General features: G+C 36.1%; 1 protein-coding gene across 1 annotated transcript in view; it reads left to right on the top strand.

Moving 5' to 3' along the window:
• LOC129002128 (probable E3 ubiquitin-protein ligase HERC1) overlaps positions 1-14,003 on the top strand; it is an 84,743-nt gene extending 70,740 nt beyond the window's left edge. Inside the window, exons 66-76 of the mRNA XM_054429719.1 lie at positions 593-715; positions 1,141-1,299; positions 1,477-1,665; positions 1,848-2,075; positions 2,759-3,019; positions 4,136-4,343; positions 4,795-4,988; positions 9,083-9,235; positions 9,650-9,783; positions 12,152-12,305; positions 13,695-14,003. Coding sequence (XP_054285694.1) covers positions 593-715; positions 1,141-1,299; positions 1,477-1,665; positions 1,848-2,075; positions 2,759-3,019; positions 4,136-4,343; positions 4,795-4,988; positions 9,083-9,235; positions 9,650-9,783; positions 12,152-12,305; positions 13,695-13,889 — 1,998 coding nt within the window. The 3' untranslated portion in view covers positions 13,890-14,003. The remainder of the gene's footprint in view (positions 1-592; positions 716-1,140; positions 1,300-1,476; positions 1,666-1,847; positions 2,076-2,758; positions 3,020-4,135; positions 4,344-4,794; positions 4,989-9,082; positions 9,236-9,649; positions 9,784-12,151; positions 12,306-13,694) is intronic.

The following is a 14,003-nucleotide window of genomic DNA, read 5'->3' as shown; positions in this document are numbered from 1 at the left end:
ACTTCAGTATTAAACGGAGGCCACCTAACCTACAGAAATATTTCGTACCGGATACCAAAAATAACTACATACTTGGAAAGAACACACTTTAATAGATTAACAGGTGAAGTTTAGAATTAATACGACGCCTGGTTCTGTCGTTGTGCTACCCAGAACGCAGCAATGTCGGTAGGCCACATTTTGTCAGCGCGCTGCGGCGGTTATGTTAGGTTGGGTTATCATATGAATCAAACGATACCAGACGAGTTATACTTTCTATTATGATAACCCAACCTAACATAACCGCCGCAGCGCGCTGACAAAATGTGGCCTCCGTGACTCATCTGATGATAACGCTCGACTCACAACAATACTAGAATAGTTCTACTACAACATCTATAACAATTTAACCCTCTATAAGTGCTGCGGCGCGTTTCGTAATGGTGGCCTCCGTTTAATACTGAAGTACCCTTATCAAGAATAGAAAAATAGACTGTAGGAGCTAGAAAATCCTCAACTTCAGTTCTGACCAAATTTCACACTAAAATATTTGCTCACCTCACTTCTCACTACAGTAGTTGTCTTGTTATCTATACTGACCCTCTGTTTGCAGGTAGCATGTGGCCTGAACCACACAGTGTGTGTGGCAGCCAATGGCAGCGCAGTGTGGGCCTTTGGTGACGGAGACTACGGCAAGCTGGGACTTGGCCACACCACTACCAAAGGCACTCCTCAGGTAAACCATAGGACTATTACTTACATGTTCAATATGTGCTGAGATCAAATGTTTAGGATCAAAGTTTTAGAACTGTGAGGTTATATCCTTAGTACAGAAAATCTAGAACAAAACCTGATCCTGGAAAGATCTTGGGTTGATGCTGCTTTTTCGAATAATATTCTGCGCACACTTAACAAGTTAAGTGGATTTTAGTTATTTTTGATCACCAATTAGTCACCAGCATTCCTTTCAGACATTAATTAGTACCTGTAATTATTGACTTATGATTTTTTTTATAAAGACAAAATTCCTTGAAGTATAATATTATTAGCACAGTTTGTTACCATTAAAAAATCTTGTTTTTCTGTGGAGTACTTATAACGTAACGCTTTAGTATGTAAAGGTTCAAAACTGGAAGACATTTTTCCATTTTATATTTTCAGAGAGTGGAAGCACTCTGTGGAGAGTCAGTGAAGAGAGTTTACTGCGGAACTCAGTTCACAGTGTTTTTGACCAATGATGGACGAGTTTTCACTTGCGGCATCGACCGTCTCATTGGTCAACCAGAGTCGCGAGCGAGAGGACTTCTCAAGCCTGAACAGGTGAGATTGAAGTCCATTGTAACTCTGTATTATCTTACCAATAGCATTTAGTCAAGTTTTAAGGGAAATGTCCACACCTTTAGAATGTAGGGCTGCACTTGAACGAATTATGAAATAAAAAATCTTGGCTCTCCAGATACTCCCTCTTGTATTTAACAGCTACATGATGTTTGACAGGTGATGACTCTGAGTGGAGTGTTTGTAGAAGCTGTAGCTGTTGGAGCAGAGCATGTGTTGGCTCTCACCTCTGCAGGAGACGTGTGGGGGTGGGGGAACAACTCTGATAACCAACTCGGCCTTGGTCACACCCCTATCATCAGACATCCCCAACTCATACCCACACTCTCTGGTAAAGGCATCAAACAGGTATGTTGTGCTTTTCGGATCGTACTGAGGTTTTTAAGTAAAAAGATTTATTATTTCACTCAAATCACCAACATTTGTTTAGTAGTCAAGGTTTAACTGCTCATTCAGGATTATAATATTGCAATCAATATAGTTATTATAGTTTAAGATTTGATCATATTTTCGCATCACTTGTTGCACAGATTTCCACGGGTCGTACACACAGTGCCGCCTGGACTGCCCCACAGTTGCCCCGTCGTCGCCCTGGTGTGTCCACCTCTGTACAGCTGGGTTGCCCCCCCGCCATTCCTCCACAGTTTGGCCATCTGCAGGGCACCCCCGTCCCCTCCCTGCGAGCTAGACTGCGACTGCTGCACTACTTTTCTGACACTTTGTACAGCTGTTGGCGACTACTGCCTCTCTGCTCACAGGTAAATAAGAACTCCTCAGGGATTTTTCAGGTCATCAAACTAATTTGAATGTTAAATACTTAGTAATGCTCATGGATGTAGGCATTCTGTAGGATATGTACGATTTTAGCTAAACTACTTTAACTTGGTTACTATGCTGCAAAGCAGTTAAGAAACTCTTAACACAATCACTGACAGCAAAGGTGTTTTGTTAAATGATTTTCACTTGGCTCGGTGAAAAAAAATAATATCCACTTAGGTTTGGTTAGCAGTTATTCAGATTATCGACTCTTTCACTTAACTGAAGACAAATAATGTTGAAGATGTTTTGTTTCAATTGTCTAAAGATTACAAAGTAAATGAGAAAGAATGAGAAAAAGAGTGAAATTAGGATGTTATTATTTTAAGATAATAGTTTTAAAGAAATAACTATGATTTATCAGTCTATAAAATATATTTTAAACATTTATCATTTATATCTATATATAAGGCTAGGATGGATTTGAATTTGAACTCAAATCATCCAGCAGTTTGCTTTGGACGAGGCGGTAAATAATCGCCTTTGCGTTCTCTCCCCGTTGCAAGGCACGGGCAGAACAATTAGTATTTGTATTTATAATGGCCTTTGTTTAAGTAATGCTTTGTTAAATACTTTTCGATGTTGTTTTTTCCATTCCTTATTTCTTTCCCTTGTTTATTGACAGCAATGTGACTGGGCCAATGTGGAGCCATACAGTTGGCTAGCCTGTGCCCAGCTGAGGCCGTTGTTGGCCCCAAGAGTGTACACACTACCACTGGTTCGCTCTCTGGGCCGGACAATGGTGCAAGGTCGCAACTACGGCCCACAAGTGACCGTGCGACGCCTCACAAAACAGAAGGCGACCAAACCCATTTTCACACAGGTGGCCAGACAGGTGGTGAAGATGAGGCCAGCTGATTTGAGACTGCCGTCCAGGGCTTGGAAGGTACAGACTATTATTGTCTCTTGGAAAATTCATTAAGCAATTAGTTTTGAATGACTTTTAGAATATAATGGGTGTTAACAAATTATAATTGTCTACACCCATTGGACAAATAATATATTCATGTAGTATGTGAGTTAAAGAACATTGAAATGTAAATTTGTCTTTGATATTTAATGATGCTGTGTTTTTCTCACATTCAAGAATCAAAAAATTAATTACTCCCAAAGTATTAAAAAATTAATAAGTACTTTCTTACTATCTGACCCAATTGTATAAGACAATGTATAAACTTAGTCTGGTTTTAAAAGTTGAAATGACTGTCATTGATGTTGCAATGGATGGATGTGATTGTAAAGTACTCGTTTGTACTATAGTAGAATTCCAATTATCCAAAACAACGATAAGCGAATTGCTTACAGAAAGAGTTTTAAAAATCTAAAACAAATAATAATCATAAAATAAAAATCATTATTAAAAAAGGCATAAGCTGTGGTTGCGGCAGAATCCTGAACATCTCCCACAATCATGGAAACATCATCAACGTCTTCCTTGATCACAGCAAAATCCTGAACATCTCCCCTGATTGTGTAGACTTTATCATCGTATCCCGCAGTCACAGAAATATCATTAATTTCTTTTGTGATCGCAGAAAAATCTTGAATATTTCCCAGGGTAATGTAGACATCATCATCATCATCTCACAAAAAGTATTATCGTCGTCCACCTTGATCACAGTCCATGGCAAAATATTTTTAAAAACGTATAAAAACCTATTTATTATCAAATACCCCGAATTTCTGTAAAAATCCATTATTCAAATTGTCGACTATCCGAATGTGGTACTGTTCCAAGTAATTTGGATAGTTCTTAGTTCTACTGGAAATTGTGTCAACATAACCAAACTTGACTAAATGTATATAAAAACATCAGTCGGAATAGAAAATTTCAACAAAGTTATTAGCTAAGACTTTTAAAGTCGGGGAGTTTTCCTTTCTATCCATGAGCAGAAGGTTTATCAATAGTGCAAGTGTCAAAGCATTGTATGAGGTATCTCAAATCAACCTCTGCCAATTTTCCTAAACCTTTACCTTTTCAAACCTTGTAATTATGTGCCAGGTGAAGCTGGTAGGGGAGGGTGCAGACGACGCTGGTGGTGTGTTCGATGACACTATGACAGAAATGTGTGATGAGCTGGTGTGTGGTGCTGTGCCTCTACTGATACCAACACCCAACGCAGTCAATGACACTGGCTACAATAGAGACAAGTATCTGCTCAACCCCTCACTCACCCAGCCACAGCAACTTGTGTGGTTCAAGTTCCTAGGTAAGAAAATTCATTCAATTAACTTTGAAAAGTGATTATTTCACATAATCCATGTAGGTCTTTTTTGTTTCGTTCTACAGCAAATAGTTTCAAGGCTTTGTTAAGGCTTCTTTAAAAATATCTTTTGACGTTACGGTGTCATAGACTAATTGACGTTTGTTCTGTCTTTTAACAGTAAGTCTTTTAACCTGTTCCCTGAGGTTGACAGACAAGGAACCCATACTATTAAAATTGCTTCATTATATATTTTTGTTATTGATTTAAAACTTTTTACTCCTCCTTTATTCATAATATTGCTAACTCTGCCGTTCATTCAGAAGGTCTTGTCCTTACTAATTTTGTATTGTTATCAATATACTATGAGTGGACTAGAAGAAATATTTCAATTGCTTTCCCCTGATATAACTTGTGTGTGATGAAACCGATTTCTTATGCAACATTGTCTGTGCAGGTATTTTGTTTGGTGTTGCAATCCGCACCAAGAAGCCGCTAGCCCTGAGTCTGTCTCCCCTGGTGTGGAAGTTGCTGGTGCAGGAGCCGGTGTCTCGCGCAGACCTGGAGGAGAACGACACTCTATACGCGCAGAGTCTACGAGGTATACGAGACATTCACCTTGCAGAGGTCACTGAGGCCAACTTCCATGAGGTAACAGAATGTAGCAAAATGTTTTTTAGAGGTTGGCATCGTTTTTCCTTTTGCATTTGCCTGTCCCCATGACATTCTCCTAGCGTGAAATATATCGAGGAAAGCAAGGGGTGAGCCGATATGATACATAATTTAAAAAACTGTACTGATAAATATTAGTGGCAAAACCAGGAGGCTACATGTAGCTTTGGCTACATGATCTGCCCCGCTACCAGCTAAGCCACTAAATTTCCACAAATTTTTATTTTTCTTGCAGTACCATATGTGACATTATACAGAAGACAAAGTTGAAAAAATGCGTTAAATAGGTACCGCCTGGACTGCCCCACAGTTGCCCAGGCATGTTGTGTAATTTGTTGGTATTGTAGGTATCTTTAGCGTTTGTGTAATAGTGTTGTCCTGGAAACATTGTAACGTTATCCATTTAGTTACAGTTAGGTTTTACTGAAACTTGTTAAGGAGACTTATTGGTAGTGCTAATAAGTTACTACCAACACTTAACCGAACCCAATGAGACCGGACCTAGGTTGGATAACTCAAAAGGTCGGTTAAAAGGGACAATCCCTAAAAAAATAAAAAAATAAAGTGAATAAGTTAGGAATTAGCTTATAGCCTACTGGGTAATCACTATTCTGAAGTCACGCATTCATTATTTACAAAATGAACTACACGTATCAATCTCTTTTTAAAAAAAGAGGAAGGACTTTATTATTGAAGACAGTAAAGTCACAAATAAACCCAAAACACAGTATAGTTAAAACTTAAGCACGGTCAGTTAATTAAACTTAACAGCTAACGTAACACACTTCAACGTACTTACAATTATTATAAATTTGCCACACAGATGACAAATCAGATATGTGCTCGCGCTACAATCAATGATGACAAACTGGCAATATGTAATATTTTGTAGGTTAAATACAAAATAACTTATTCTTAATAACTTCCTTTAGAATTTAACGTATTATTCCCATCGCCGAGCGTGGTAGCGGAAATGCCGAGATTCCTAGAAAACGGCAGTTTAACTAAATTGCTCTCAAAACAAAATAGGTTAAAACAAACTAATATTTTACGAGCGAGGGCAGATAATCTGATTATTGGTTAATGTGAGGTCAGTTAAGAGGGGTCTGCTGTAGTTACTTTAAAAATTATGGAAGGGGGAAAATATAATCAAATTGCATAAAAAGGTGTTCACTGGTCGCTGGTTTTTTAAAGATACATTTTAAGGCTTTACGCTTGTTGGGAGAACTTAGATATAAAATTAATATGTACCAGCTTGGGAATTACTTTTGTAATTACTGTGTTAGGCACCATGTACAATAAAGCTTTGTCTATTCAAATCAAATCAATTTATTCATCACAAAAATTCATAATACAGAGGCTGAATATCAGCAATGAATATGTGACATGTCAGTACAAATCATGCATTAAAAATAGTTTACACATAATAAATATATACAAATATTAATATTACAGTTGACAAGATAAAAATGAATTCATGTCATAAGGACAAAGTGCAATCAGTTTTTCTGAAAGTTTCTTTTTAAAATTATTAAGGCTCAAAGACTGGTCTGTGAAATAAAAGGACAATTTGTTGTAGACTTGTATGCATTGATAATAGGGTCCATTGTGAAACAAAGCTAATCTGTGGCTTGGAATTTCCAAAAGTTGTTTGTGTCTAGTTTCATAACTATGAGTTTTTTTACAGTTTTCAAATAAATAAAGGTTGTTTTTAATGAAAAGTGCCAAGTGTAAAACATAAAGGGCAGGAAGGGTCAAAAGATTGAATTTTTTAAAACTGGATCTACATGATTTTCTTGAGCTGATGCCAGCAATGACTCTGATGGCCTTTTTTTGTTGTTTAAAGATATATTTGCTAGAAGGTGAATTTTCCCAGCACAACAAACTGTAAGACATAATTGATAAAAAATAACCATGGTATACTAACATCACTGTCTTGTCATCGCAAATTCTTCTAATAATTCGGAGATTAAATATAGCTTTATCTAGTTTAGCATATAAATGGTCACAGTGGTTATTCCATTTTAAATTATCTTGAACTGTCAGTCCCAGAAAATCTACTGATTGACAGACAGGAAGGTCAATGTTGGTGTTGGGAACTGCAAAAATTAATTCTTTGGACCTGTTTGAGGAGGCGGAAAATTCTAATATTTTAGTCTTGGCATGATTTAAACTTAGACCGTTCTTGTTCAACCAGAAACTGATGTTTTGAACAGAGGAAGAGATATTAAGTGCCAATTCATTTTTGTCTTTACCTTTGACTATTGCTGTTGTGTCTTCTGCAAATAAAATTAAATCTGAATTTACATTTGAAAACAAATCGTTGACATAAACTAAGAACAAGAATGGCCCTACCTTTGACCCTTGAGGAACTCCCAAGTGTACTTTATTCCAATCAGAAAAAACTGAGTTTCCATTCAAGGTATTAATCTTTACTTTTTGAAACCTATTTTGGAGGTAGTTGCCGAACCACAGGACAACCTCCCTACTCATACCATAACATTCCAGCTTTTTTAACAAAATATCATGTCTAACATTGTCAAAAGCCTTGGACAGGTCACAGAACACACCAGCAGTGCTCTGCGACCTATCCAAGGTGTCCAAAACATTTGTTATTAATTTAAACATGGCTTGAGTTGTTGAACTATTTCTTCTAAATCCAAACTGATTTGAATGTAAAACATGTTTCTCAAAAAATGGAACAACTTGTTTCAGTACCACTTCTTCAAAAACTTTAGATAGCACAGGTAACAAGGCCACTGGTCTATAATTATCAATTGACTTTTTATCTCCTTTTTTAAGAATAGGAATCACTGTAGAGTGTTTAAGTTTTTCCGGGAAGTCTCCATTTCCTAGACTTTTGTTTATAACAAAAGTAAGAGGCTTAACAATAAAAGATGCAGCAGCTTTAATTACAGGGGCCGGTATTTCATCCCACCCTGCAGAATATTTACTTTTCAGAGACTTAATGGCATCTAGGACATCTTTTTCATTTACTAATTTAAATTTAAAACAATCAGAAGTTTTGCATCTAACTAAATTAATGGCTTCAGCGGCAGGAGATTTTGTGATATTGTCACCAATTTTAGAGAAAAAATCATTAAAGTGTTTAGCAATTGCAGAAGGTGTTTTGACAATCGAAGATTTAATCACAAGCTCAGATATTTGACTGTCTTTATTTTTTTGGCCTAATTCTTTTTTCACTACATTCCAAGAACTCTTGGTCACATTTCCAGATTTAGATATAACTGAATGTAAATAGTTTCTCTTTGAAATCTTAATTCTTTTACGTAAGTCTTTACAATGATCCTTGTAATCTCTCCAAAGTTTTGTGTTAGTAGATATCTTACAATTTTCAAACAGATCTCGTTTCTTTTGACATAATAACTTTAAATCATCTGTTATCCAACCTCTATCATTATTACTTTTATTTTCACACAATATCTTTTATATTGTCTATATAAAATATGTTTTATATTGTCTATTATTTAAAAAGAATTCTAAGTCACAGATTTTTTTAGAGTCTCCAATGGTCACAATGGTGTCAACATAGTTTAATATAGTAATTTGACGTTCTGGTGTTAGTAATAAACGATGCCGGTCAATAAACTTGAAGTGTTTTAGAAGTAGAATGTTGGCATGAAAGAGAATTTCTGTAGGAGCTATTTCTGGTAAAACGCGGAAAAAACGCAGGGGAGCGAGCTGTTTGGGGAGCGAGCTGGCGTAGTGGTTAGAGCGCGGGACTTCAGTCCCTGAGGTCCCGGGTTCGATCCCCGCCAAGTCACCAATGGATTTTATCTAAGTGATAATGCCGCAACCCCTAGGTCTAGCCTGAAGTAATGTGAAAAACAATCCCAGGCTCGTGCCTAGCGTCCTTAGGACAAAAAAAAAATTTCTGGTAAAACGCAGATTCTCAGGCGGGGTTACATTTGATTTGGGATTTTGCCACAATCGCGAGTTATGATTTTGTATCCGTGATCACAGGAAATGATAATGATTTTGAGGCTATCATACAAGTAGATTATGTTCTTTTTTTCACTGACCCTTAAGCACATGAGTGTATGTTTGAACAGTTCATCCCTGTGGAGTGTTTTGAGGGAGCGAGCTGGACTGGGCAAGTAGTCCCAATAGTTCCCGGAGGACGCAGCATCCCGCTCTCCTTCCACTCTAGACAACAGTACGTCCAACAAGCCATCAACTTCCGACTGCATGAGATGGATCTACAGGTGGGTTTAGTAAGACACTTTAAGGTTATGAACTCTTTAGTGAACCATTTAGTTATCCATATTCAGAACTAAAATTCTAGGTAGTACCCCAATAGATATTTTTGAATTCTATTTTGATGATGAGTTTATGAATTTAATCATGATTAACTACCAACACTTAAGACCAAAGAGCCAAGGGCAAACTCGGGATGGTTTGGCACCATTTGGGAAAAAAACTTCCATAGCAGGGTCTGGCAGGCATTAAAAAAATATTGCCTCGAAGAGTTGAAATGAGAAAACTTATAAAACTTCAAGAGCAAAGTGGAACAAGTTTATTTTAGCAGTATTTTTTACATCTTAGGAGAACCCTACAACAGGATTTCAACTGGCTTATTTAGCAAGCATCAAAGGCCTGATGATGTTTATTCTCTGTAGGTGTCGGCAGTTCGTGAAGGCATGTCCTGGATTGTCCCCGTCCCACTGTTGTCTTTGGTCACGGCATCTTATCTGGAACAACTTGTCTGTGGAGTAGCTCACATCTCTATATCCCAGCTCAAGAAAATTGCAAGGTATAACAATAGTCAATTCCTTATATTCCCAGAAAAATATTATATTAATATATTGGCATTATATTAGGTTACATATCACCTAGTTTGTCTTCAGCCCTCGGATATATTTGTTACAGTTACAGGATTACTAAGTGTGTCAAATGTTTTGGTTCAAAATTGAGATAGAGTAACAACATTTCAAAATTAGTAATACTATGACAATTATAAAAATTGACTCATGACGGACAAAGGTACCCTACATAACCTGATAATAAACTCTAAAATCACTCTTGGAGGCAAGATGTTTTAAGCATACTCCAAGCTTTGATATATTATTTCTTCAGCCTGTTTGGTCACACTCCTTGATTAATCCTCACTGTTCATTAACAAAATGATCAAATGAAATAATACACATACATACAATAATAAATTAAAGATACCAAATTGTCAAGTTCAAGTTCTAAGATGTCTGTAAAACTGTTTCTCAATGAATTTAGTGTTTTATTCAAGAAATAAGTATCTTTTTAGTGTAACAGTGTGAATATGAAACTACTGTAAATACTAAATTTGCAGATAGTATAAAAACTGCCTTCCGTAAGTTCAATAGTTAATTAGATAAATTTTAAGGAGACATAAATTGGAAGAGGTTAGAGCACATATATTTTTCCCAATAGCACAGATTGTAGTTAAACTTTGGCCTAGAATTTCATGTTTCACAAGTAATTAGCCACTTCTGATAGATTTGCGATTCTTAACACTGCTTTTAAACATTTAAATAAATCAACAAATTAAAAATATCAGACATACCTCGACCAACAGACACATTACCATCACCAACAGACATGACTTCACTACCTGAGATGAACAGCACTCTGTAGCATGAAATGTTTGAGTGCGCTGATGTCGACTAAATGTTTTTTATGAACATAACAAATAATATTGATCCATGCAAATAGGAATTAAAAAAACAATTTTAATCAGCTGCTTTAACCAGCGAACACAGAATGATAACTTAATTCAATATTATAGAACGGGCATGAAAATTAAACAAGCGATACAAAATGTTTTGCTTAATCATTTGTTTGTCATAGAAGTGATGCAAGAATGATGTAACGCCTCGAAATCGGCAAAAATTAGTATAGTAGACGTTATAAATTTACTCTGCATTTTGACAACCTTACAATATTGAGATATAAATACTATTTTCTGGTTTTATTATCAATTTAATTATTTGTTTTTTGAGCGGAGCGAAGCGAAGCGAGCGAAGCTCTTATACTACACTCCTGCTTTTGTTTTACAAATACTCCTCCTGAACGGCTGACGCGATCTGCACCAAATTTAGCACAATCATAGTAACCGACCATGGGAAGGTATAAATCTGAAATGGTACAAATCGGACCACAGGGCTTTTCTCTACGTGGATTCAAACTTTTGGAAATTTAACATGGGCCTTATGGGTTAATTGGTTGCCATGACATTATTTGCGAGATAACAATAAAAAGGTAAACAAGAGTCGCAACATATGTTAGTCAACGAATCATCTAAATAGCATATTACAAATACCGTACAGAGAAAAAGGGAAGAACAATCGGATTAATATCATTGAGTATAATTTACTACAAAATGAAATACCAATAATTATGGTCGGCGGAAAAAGGCTGATGCACCATTGACTTTAAATAATCCAAATAGCCATTCCGTTTATGTGAACCAAATCTAGGCCTACATACAATTGAGGTTGGATACTGCAAGTAGACATTCCATTGACGTGAACCAGGCCACAGAAAACGTACTATTATAGTAGTACGTTTTCTGTGACCAGGCGTACCATTGACTTTGGATACTGCAAATAGACACTCTATTTATGTGATGTGTGTTTATGTATCAAATGAACCACTGCTTTGGATCCTGTAGACAATTCATTTACATGAACCAAATGCACCATTGAGTTTGGATACTCCAAGTAAACAATTCGTTTACGTGAACCCGACGTATCATTGACTTTGGATATTGCAAATAGGCATTTTATTTATCCGAACCAAATGTATTATTGGCATTGGATATACTGTGTAATTAGACATTTAATATATGATAACCAGATGAAACATAAACTTTGGTTCCTGCAAGTAGACAATTCATTTGCGTGAACCAGACTTACAATTGACTTAGAATACTGGGAATAGACATTCCATTTAAGTGAACCAAATATACGATTGACATTGGATCTGCAAGTATTTAATCTCATTTGCGAGGAACAGATGTAAAATTGACTTTAGAAAAGTATTGGATTAATATGCTAGCTCCGCTCAATATTGCAAGCATACAACTGCATTGCACACCTAGTAATTTATTGTGCTTGTCACCGTCTTTATTTATATTTTGTCTGCAGGTATCGTGACTTGGATGAGAATAACCCTCTGGTCCAGTGGCTGTGGTCGGTGCTGGAAAACTTCTCTGATGGAGAGAGGGTTCTGTTCATGAGATTTGTATCAGGCAGATCTCGGTTGCCAGCAAACCTTGCTGACCTCTCTCAGAGATTCCAGGTAAACATTGTTTGCTGTATTTCAAAATCACAGTCAGAAAAAAAATCCTGAAGGATTAAGCATTTTTCAGGACAGATATTGGCTAGCTTTGTATCACTAAACCAATGACAAAAGTTATTTTACGTCATACTGCTTTATAAACAACTTTTTTTGACACATGCGTTGAGATTCAAGAGTTCTTCTTTTTAGTCTTTGCATAATAACATGTTTTGATGATTATTTACTAGTAGTAAAAAGATCATTGTTGATGATACTTTTGATTTGAGAGATTGTCATAATTTGATTAAAATGCATTCGGTTATAAATAATCTAAACATTCATTGTTGTGTTATTATTATTTTTGTGTTCATTTCCCGTACACCACTGGTGAGGTGAGTGACACAATGGACGAAGTTAGTAGGCGTAACGATTTGTATCAAAATATAATAGAAAAAGCACAAGAAAATAGTTTATAGCACTGGTGTACGTTTCTATTGTTAAGTGCGTTTTGTATTTTAATAAAATTAGTTAAGAGAACATAAGGGTTTTTAAGGGGTATAAATAAAAGGAATACAAGGTAAATTTAGGGTTATCATATTTCCACGACAACCGTGCCCAAAACCGATTGATTCAAACCACAATGATTGGTTTAAAGTGATCGAATCAACAACCGATGGTTAGGAATGAACCGAAGTTATGCATGTGCAACAGCTGATTGTTTCAAGAGACAAGCTGAAAGAAACATTTGAGGTTATTAATAAACAGTGCGTAAATTTTACTCTTGTTTTTATACCTACGTCTTTTGGCGGAATGACGAAAAATATAGTTTGTCATTCGGATCAAGAGTGTCTTTTTAATACTCGGTAATTTTCCAGCCTCGGCAGTTAAATTGCAGCTTGTATTAAAAATATCCACTTTTGATCCTAGTGACGAAATATATTATTAGCAGGGTGTGCTGTTTGGCAAAACTTCCAGACAAAAAAGCCTGTTTGGCAGTTTTACCTTACAATTGCTTAAACTTGGAAAGAGTATTTCATGGTTATTTTACAAAATACCTCAAATTGGATTATTGTTATTAGTTATTAATAATGTGTAAATCACTAGATCTTGGTACAAATAAACTTCCTCTTACATTGTGCAGAGTGTTCCAAAAGAACTCTTTTATTGCTCCAAAAAACTTCAGGTAATTGTCCCTTTTCTTAAGTGTAATTAAGAGGATTAATGAGAAGTTATGTCCTATAATGCATCCAACCCAATTATCTACCAAGATCTATTTTTATAAAATAAATGTTTAATTCAGATTCAATGTTTTGTATTTTTGCATTTAAGCATTTTAATTTATCTTTATTTTTACTTAACTATGTCTCTCTAAGATCAACATTTTCAATAACATGGTTGAATTGATTATAGATTATGAAAGTAGAGCGGGCCGTTGACGGGTTGCCGACTGCACAGACCTGCTTCTTCCAGCTGAGACTGCCTCCGTACACTAGCGCTGAGACCCTTGCAGAGCGACTCCGTTACGCAATCAACAACTGCCGCAGCATAGACATGGACAACTACATGCTGACCCGCAACGCCGACGCGGGCTCAGATGACGACTGAACCTACTTTTGATAGCTTTTATTAAAGATTTATACCTTGTAAATTATGTATTGTAATTTATTTTGTTAATTTTTATAAAATGTGAAAATTTATTGCTTGTTTTCTGTAAGCAAA

The sequence above is a fragment of the Macrosteles quadrilineatus genome, unplaced genomic scaffold (assembly GCF_028750875.1).
Source record: "Macrosteles quadrilineatus isolate MER2022 unplaced genomic scaffold, UCM_ALF_1.0 Scaffold_9__3_contigs__length_116548681, whole genome shotgun sequence".
NCBI classification, from domain to species: domain Eukaryota; kingdom Metazoa; phylum Arthropoda; class Insecta; order Hemiptera; family Cicadellidae; genus Macrosteles; species Macrosteles quadrilineatus.
The sequence above is the reverse complement of the archived record's forward strand: the minus strand, read 5'-3'. Positions and strand labels throughout refer to the sequence as shown.